Source organism: Podarcis melisellensis, assembly GCF_964234715.1.
Source record: "Podarcis melisellensis genome assembly, chromosome: 9".
In the NCBI taxonomy this organism is placed as follows: Eukaryota; Metazoa; Chordata; class Lepidosauria; order Squamata; family Lacertidae; genus Podarcis; species Podarcis melisellensis.
In genome coordinates, this window is record NC_138541.1 from 14111577 (window position 1) to 14120105 (window position 8529).

An 8529-nucleotide genomic window follows, 5' to 3' on the forward strand; every position below is an offset into this window, starting at 1 on the left:
GGGACAGCTGCGAGTGAGGATTGGGAGCCAGGTCCTAAAGCACGCCGGAGGCAGGGGGGAGAATCTGGGGACTCGTCAGCATCAGCATCAGAAGAGTCCAGAAAGGGCAACACCCCGGCGGGCAGACGGACCCAGAGGAGAAAGGAGCAAAGGAAGAGGTGGAGCAAGGCTAGGGTCTTGAACTGGTGTCTGGGGGGAGGAGATTCAGACGGAGCTTCAGCGGTCTAGGGTTGAGACGTAGAGCTGCGTGCCGCGGCTTTGGAATGGAAACTGAACCTTAATAAAGACTTTTGTATATAACAAGAACTGGCGTTGGTCCTCTGTGAGCTGGGACCTTGGGCAGCTCTGACTGTAACAATAGTAACAAGGATGTTCTCGAAGCTATCAGCATGAGTTTGACCAAACTGTGGGAGGCAGTAGAAGACAGGAGTGCCTGGCATGCTCTGGTCTATGGGGTCACGAAGAGTCGGACACGACTAAACAACAACAACAAAACAAGGATGATATCCACAGGCCAGAGATTCACCACCCATGTCCTGGAGCAGGGAAAGAGGGGCATACCATAGCACAAAGTTAACTGAGGCTGCCGAAACGCTGTACCTTAAAGCATACTTGAAACACATTTCCCTCCTCAAAGAATTCTGGGCACTGTAGTTTGTGAAGGGCTGCCAGGAACTGTAACTCTGTGAATGGTAAACTATGGTGCCCAGAAGTCTTTGAAGGAAAGAATGTGATTCAATGGCATAATGTGTACACACCCTGTTTATGACTGTTTATTCCATTTATATGAGTTTTCCCCAATATGTTATGTTCCGCATTATATTTGTGCTTCCGTGTGGTGTAAAAGCCACTGCTGGAACTATAGAGCAAGAGAGTTCCAGAGGGAAAATCCAAACCCTTGCAAGTAGTATGGAAATGAGTGCTAAACTTATGCTATATTCAGCTATAGACCCAGAAGTGGCATTTGCACCATGTGAAAGCTCAAATATAATGTGAAAATGTAACAGTGAGGGAAGCGTTGTGGAAATGTAATAAACTTACTACACCCACTGGTATTCTCTCTTTGAAAAAGTGTTGTTCAGACTGTCAATGCACACATTTTGCCACCTTCTAACTTGGCTATGGGATGCTGTGGCTATGGTGGTGCTGTGGATTAAATCACAGAGCCTAGGACTTGCCGATCAGAAGGTCGGCGGTTCGAATCCCTACGATGGGGTGAGCTCCCGTTGCTCGGTCCCTGCTCCAACCTACCAACCTAGTAGTTCGAAAGCACGTCAAAGTGCAAGTAGATAAATAGGTACCGCTGTGGCGGGAAGGTAAACGGTGTTTCCGTGCCCTGCCCTGGTATGCCAGAAGCGGCTTAGTCATGCTGGCCACATGAACCGGAAGCTGTACGCCGGCTCCCTCGGCCAATAAAGCGAGATGAGCGGTGCAACCCTAGAGTTGGTCATGACTGGACCTAATGGTCAGGGATCCCCTTACCTTTGCTACCTGAAGGAAATGTAACCTCCTCTCCCACCCCACCCACCGTGGATGTGCCTGGTTTCTGGCTCAACTGCGGCCATGTTGGAAAGAATTTCCCAGGCTACTCCCTAAAAGGCAGGAGTACCTTATTTGGGAAACCTCCTCTCATTGGGCTTCCAGAACAGCTCTAGAGGGCCAGGTGACCCCTTTTAGGAAGCTGCTCATTAAGATTCGCTTTAAAGGTAGGAAGAGAGTGAAATTGTAGCGCAGAACCTCGCAAAAATCTGAAAATGAAAGCAACTTCTGATTACAGGGGAGGATAAAGTAATCCGATATGATGTGGCAATAAAGGATAATGGGCTTTGGAAAGGCTTGTGGAAATGGTACCATTTAAGCACAATTAAATAATGATAATGATGGAGAATATATTTGCAGTATTGCTGTGGGCTGTACAGGAGGCTGGCTTTAATAAACTAGAGGCTGACTGCCCAGTGTGTTAAGTTAATTTCAGTGACTGCCTCCATGTGGATAAATATGAGATCCTCACTCCTTTACTCACCTTTCTGAGGCTCAGTGGAACAAACTCTGGGAAAGTCATCATCATCATCATTTTTAATTTCTATACCGTCTTTCTATCTTATAATACTCAAGGCGGTATACAAGCTGAAGAAACAAAAAATGTGCATCTTATAACAATCTAATGCAATACAAAAATGTAATGCTAAAACAAAACTTTAAAATAAGCAACCTACATCAAAAAAGTAACATTCAACAATCTGTCTCTCTCTGTCTGTCTGTGTGTGTGTGTGTGCTGTGAAAGAAATTCTGGAAGAACGATTTGTTGTTGTTTTTTAGTCGTTTAGTCATGTCCGACTCTTTGTGACCCCATGGACCAGAGCACGCCAGGCACTCCTGTCTTCCACTGCCTCCCACAGTTTGGTCCAACTCATGCTGGTAGCTTCGAGAACACTATCCAACCATCTCGTCCTCTGTCATCCCCTTCTCCTTGTGCCCTCAATCTTTCCCAACATCAGGGTCTTTTCCAGGGAGTCTTCTCTTCTCATGAGGTGGCCAAAGTATTAGAGCCTCAGCTTCATGATCTGTCCTTCCAGTGAGCACTCAGGGCTGATTTCCTTCAGAATGGATAGGTTTGATCTTTTTGCAGTCCATGGGACTCTCAAGAGTCTCCTCCAGCACCAGAATTCGAAAGCATCAATTCTTCGGCAATCAGCCTTCTTTATGGTCCAGCTCTCATTTCCATACATCACTACTGGGAAAACCATAGCACGAACGATAGAAAGAAGAACGATAGAACTAGATTTGAGCAATTAAGAGTTTTAGATACCCAGAACAGAGAACTAACTATTTCGTTCCAGCCCTTTATATGCATATTCTGAAATCAGGAATGTTGTCAGATTGCTCAGTGTTCAATGGAATGATGAAGCTATTAATGATGTCAAAACGAGATTCTGTATTCTGCATGTGGCAGAGAAAATAGAAGCTTCAAATCAATCTGCTGGGGACAAGACGGATTGTCGGCTTCCATCTCAGCTGTGTTTACAGAGAAGCATAACTACTCTATAGCTGTACTATAACTGTGTGTTGACCTATAAAGTTGGAAACTTCAGCCTGAAGAGTCTCTCCCACTGTGTTCCACTGCAGATATAATGCTTTAATCACATTTTGCTTTCCTTAATGATAGTTAAGTGCTATGCCATGGTTACGGTCCAGGTCATTAACCAGGATATGAAACCGTGGTTCGAAATGGGTTTGAACATCACAAATAGTGTTAATGTCGTAACAGTATTATACCTGCACTAAACAAGCCATGGTGAATAAGAGTTCTGTCCTAAACAAATGTGATTTTGGAAAACCTTGCTTGCAAGACAGCACACAGGCCTCACCGAAGTCTCCCTTTATTCACACTCTGGCAGCTGGCTTTAGATCAGCCCTTGGTTTCACTGTGCCCTTGGGGTGTTTGAAAATCAGGGTTCAATCAGTAGGCCATGGTTAGCACAGTGTACAATCATGCACGATGCTTTCATCTGGTTTGAGAGTGGCCATGAATGCTCTACTGAGTGTCCCAAGTTCATTTGAGAAGCAGAGATGCTTTATAAATGTGAAGCCCCTCTTCACCTGGAGAGCCATCCAAACTAGAACATCTTCTAGGACAAGTCATTTGGGAAGGTTTGGGTAGCCAGATGTGATATTCGGCATGATTTATGGCCTTTAATCTTGAGTTTTAATATTCTTATTCCCTTGATCTCAAGGGCTCATCCCGTCTTCTTTTTCAAAATTTCATTTTTTAAGGGTACCATATTCTTGCCTGGAAATCGGGTGACTGAGCATCCTTGCAATGATGAAAGTCCAGGGAAGTTCCTCTTTGAAGTGATTCCAGGTAGGATATTTTATTCACTATAAATCTGTTGTTATGTTGTACTGACTGACTAATGACCAACTTTATTCAGCCTTAACAGATGCTGGAAATGATTAATGATTCAATTTAAGGAGAAAGGGGAGGATCTCATATATATATATATATATATATATATATATATATATATATGAATGAATATATATCTACGAAAGCATATATATATATATATATATATATTTGCTTTCGTAGATTTTAACGGGTACAGGAATGCAGGTTTTGGTGTCCTCGGGTGTCTTCCCGTGTAAAAGTTGGGGTGTCTAGGCGACGTTTCGACGAGGTCTCACTCGTCATCTTCAGGCTGGTGCTTTCGGCTTCTTGTTACTGGAACAGAGCAAGATCTCAGTGTTTGAGTTCCTATAAATACTGTTGAGGGGGTGTGGTGTATAGCCTCCAATGTTCTGGGCAGAGAGGAAGTTCCCAGGCTAGTGTGCCTTTTCTTCTTTTGTTCCTTAATTACTTGAGGGATATCTTGAGTGATTTCTTGAGTGATATCCTGAGTACCACTTAGGTGGGTCATTAGGTGTGGATTAGTTGCTAAAGTCTTTGTGTCTTGACCTCTTGAACTTTGTGAAGAACACACTTTGTGAACTTTTTTCCAACACATGAAAGAAACAGGACACGAAATTAATTTTGCAGATTCCAAATTGCTCTTTAACATGGAACATCACCACAAGAGAATAATCATGGAAGCCATCGAGATAGAGAAACACCCTCACAACATGAACAAGCGTGACGACACATCCCGCTTGCCAGACATCTGGAAATTAGCCCTCCCCACAAAAACTGACACCAGATCCAGAGGCACACAGAACGCTATCACCAATCAACCACACCAGACCCAAACCCAGACCCTCTCCACAGATAAATTACAGACACCATCCAGTAGCCAAACCATGGTGGCACCTCCGGATGCTGCACCCCCCTGCAATCCCTACACAGATCTGGCTGACACAGGCCACAAAACCACAGCTCGCCCCTATACACGAAGCCAAGCCAGAGCACAACTAAGTGCAGTACAGCCATCTTCTCAGAAAAACTCTTCACAAAGTTCAAGAGGTCAAGACACAAAGACTTTAGCAACTAATCCACACCTAATGACCCACCTAAGTGGTACTCAGGATATCACTCAAGAAATCACTCAAGATACCCCTCAAGTAATTAAGGAACAAAAGAAGAAAAGGCACACTAGCCTGGGAACTTCCTCTCTGCCCAGAACATTGGAGGCTATACACCACACCCCCTCAACAGTATTTATAGGAACTCAAACACTGAGATCCTGCTCTGTTCCAGTAACAAGAAGCCGAAAGCACCAGCCTGAAGATGACGAGTGAGACCTCGTCGAAACGTCGCCTAGACACCCCAACTTTTACACGGGAAGACACCCGAGGACACCAAAACCTGCATTCCTGTACCCGTGAAAATCTACGAAAGCAAATATATATATATATATATACATATACACACACACACACACACACACACACATATGTATATGTGTTAGTGGTAAAGCTTATTTACAGTTTTTCCTATTTTCTTTGTTTTATATAAAGAAGATTATAAGTTCATGGGCATTTGGCACATTAGAGGTTGCTTTAAGTTTCTAGACTCCCTTGGCTTTGAAAAAAATGGAACCCTTAAAGGATTTGATCAGTTAGCGTTAGGTAATAATTAGTTAAAGCAAGTACTCCATAACAGATAATAGATAATAGATAATAGATTCTTTATTGTCATTACACAAGTGCAACATTGCACAAGTGCAACGAAATTGGATGCCATCCCTTAAAAACAACAAAAGCAAAGCAACAACAATAACAGCAGATCTAGCAGAAGGAAAACTCTGATCCTAAGCCTCTGCTGCCTTGCGGGGTATTTTTGGGAGAGGAAAAGGCTAAGGAGTAAACCCTAGACAAATCTAGAGTAAAAAGGTAAAGGACCCCTGGACGGTTAAGTCCAGTCAAAGGTGACTATGGGGTTGCGACGCTCATCTCGCTTTCAGGCCGAGGGAGCCAGCGTTTGTCCATAGCTTTCTGGGTCATGGGGCCAGCATGACTAAACGGCATTCTGGCGCAACAGGACACCATGACGGAAACCAGAGTGCATGGAAATGCCGTTTACCTTCCCGCCACAGCAGTACTTATTTATCTACTTGCACTGGCGTGCTTTCGAACTGCTAGGTTGGCAGGAGCTGGGACCGAGCAACGGGAGCTCATCCTGTCGTGGGGATTCGAACTGCTGACCTTCTGATCGGCAAGTTCAAGGGGCTCAGTGGTTTAGACCACAGCGCCACCCATGTCCCTACAAATCTAGAGTGGAGTCCCTAAGACAGTTGGATAGCGTCTTATACGCCTCCTTCCAGCAACTCCTGCAGCCAAGCTGATGCAAAACATGTAGCTCTGCTTTCCTTTGGACCACATCAGTGAAGCCGGGGGGGGGGGGCATGTCTTGTCATCTGGGCAGTCTAAGACTACCATATACATTACCCAGGCTTGCACACCAGGGCAGTCATTTCATAGCTGCTAACACAGAAGTTGGACTTCACCCCCTTGCCTCTTGAGACAGATGGTTGCCAACAACCCTGACCCATACGACTGAACCCTGATTTATGTGTGTGAATCCCCAGAATCTCTGTTTTATTTGCTTTTATATTGTTTTATTCATTTCAGGCTGTTTTTTGTCTCAATGGATATTGGTTTTTATATTGCACATAGTTTCTCCCACTTGGAAGAGTTTAAAAATATTAAGCATTTTGGAAATGATTTTAAATATGTAAATGAGCAGGGCTCATTTCCTGTCCATTCTTAAGACTTTGGAATGAAATACTGTAATAGGTCATCCTGGACAGAGAATTATTTTTCGTGCATGCTTCCTCATTTTTGGTACACCCCCTCCCCCACCTTATCTGATGCAGAAGTCAATGTGTGTCTTGCAGTTTCATGGGAAACCAAAGTTCTATTGGACTCCAGCTTGGAGCCAATGACACAGTGAGGGAAGCTGTGCTGTGCTGGTGGCCAGCAGTTGGCTTTCTCTAGCATTCCCCACAGGCTTAGCATAATGGACAGATGTTCCATTTGTCCAATGGCAGCTTTGGCTGTGGCCAGGAATATCGAAGATAGGGAAAATAGATTGGATTCCTGCTAAGGATATTGCTGGAAGATGGTGCTAGAGATATGGATTAGTTCAGGATCTTCATCACATCATCACTGTGTTCAGGGGTCTTCCAGAATGAAGGCAGATAGATAGAGAGAGAGAGAGAGAGAGAGAGAGAGAGAGAGAGAGAGGGAGGGAGAGAGGGAGAGAGAGAGAAACATTCTATTGAATTAATAGTCTCTTCACAGCATTGCTGCCTGGGTTCCTTCAGGACTGGTAGCATATAAATGACATGAAGAAACAGCCAGTGGAAGAAAATTCAGACATCTATGGCATTTATACTGCCCCACCAACACTTATCTGGCTGTTGAATTGTTTTCGTGTAAAGTTGCTATTGTAATTTTGTTTTTTCTTTAAATTAAAAAAACCCGTTGAAGACACACATACATCCTCCTCAGTTTGAAAGGCATGAAATTCCAAGCTTGAAAATATTTATGCAGAACAATACAGGCAAATGTAGGCTGGCCAAGAGTGGAATCCATGGCTAAATGTTAATTGATGCAGCTGAAGGCCAGAGAGGTTAGTCAGATGCATTTGATTATTATTTCCCTGGAGAAAATATGGGGGGGGGGCCTCTAAACCATATCCAGTTTTCCTTATTCAACTTCCTCCACCCTCATCTATTTTGTCATATGATTACAGAAGTTTCTGTGTGGGAACTATGTTCCAGATTAGGCTGCTTTGAACCTGCAATGGTTGCAGGATCTTTGTGGCTTGAATACTGATATATGTGTGTGTGTGTGTGCGTGCGCGTGTGAGCGCACGAGCAGTATTTACCGTATTTTTTGCTCTATAAGACTCACTTTTCCCCTCCTAAAAAGTAAGGGGGAATGTGTGTGCGTCTTATGGTGCGAATGCAGGCTGCGCAGCTATCCAAGAAGCCAGAACAGCAAGAGGGATTGCTGCTTTCACTGCGCAGCGATCCCTCTTGCTGTTCTGGCTCCTGAGATTCAGAATATTTTTTTTCTTGTTCTCCTCCTCCAAAAACTAGGTGCGTCTTGTGGTCTGGTATGTCTTATAGAGTGAAAAATACAGTAACTGAGTGTTGATGTGTATCATTTTCCTTTTCACTTTTTGCTGTACAAGGCCAGTGTATTCTAAGGCCTGGCATGACCCAGTTTAGTTGTGGATTCTGTTATCATGGGTGCTGCTATTCAAGTAGGTTTTACTCCAAGACAACCCATTGAAATCAAGTGACCTAACTCAGTCATGTTTATTAATTTGAATGGGTCTACTGTGGGTCTACTGGAAAAAGGATGACCAAACTGGGTTGTGTCATCGGGGTTAAAAGTGCATTGCTTGTTGCTGAACTTTCAGACCAATCCAGAAAAGATATTAAAAAAGGATAATGTCCAATCCATAATAGATATTAAAAAAAGGAGAACATAATGCAACATTGGTTGAAACATGATTGGGATTTTATTCTATTAGCATTTTATTTTATTTTCTGGCAACTCCAGTTCAGTGTTTGATAACATTGC

At 43.6% G+C, this 8529-nt stretch overlaps 1 protein-coding gene across 3 annotated transcripts in view; it reads left to right on the plus strand.

Moving 5' to 3' along the window:
• ARHGAP24 (Rho GTPase activating protein 24) overlaps positions 1-8529 on the plus strand; it is a 361105-nt gene that overhangs the window by 141228 nt on the left and 211348 nt on the right. For all 3 annotated transcript variants that reach the window (XM_081924955.1, XM_081924956.1, XM_081924957.1), the window contains exon 3: positions 3775-3862. In XM_081924955.1, the coding sequence (XP_081781081.1) occupies positions 3775-3862 (88 nt within the window). The remainder of the gene's footprint in view (positions 1-3774; positions 3863-8529) is intronic.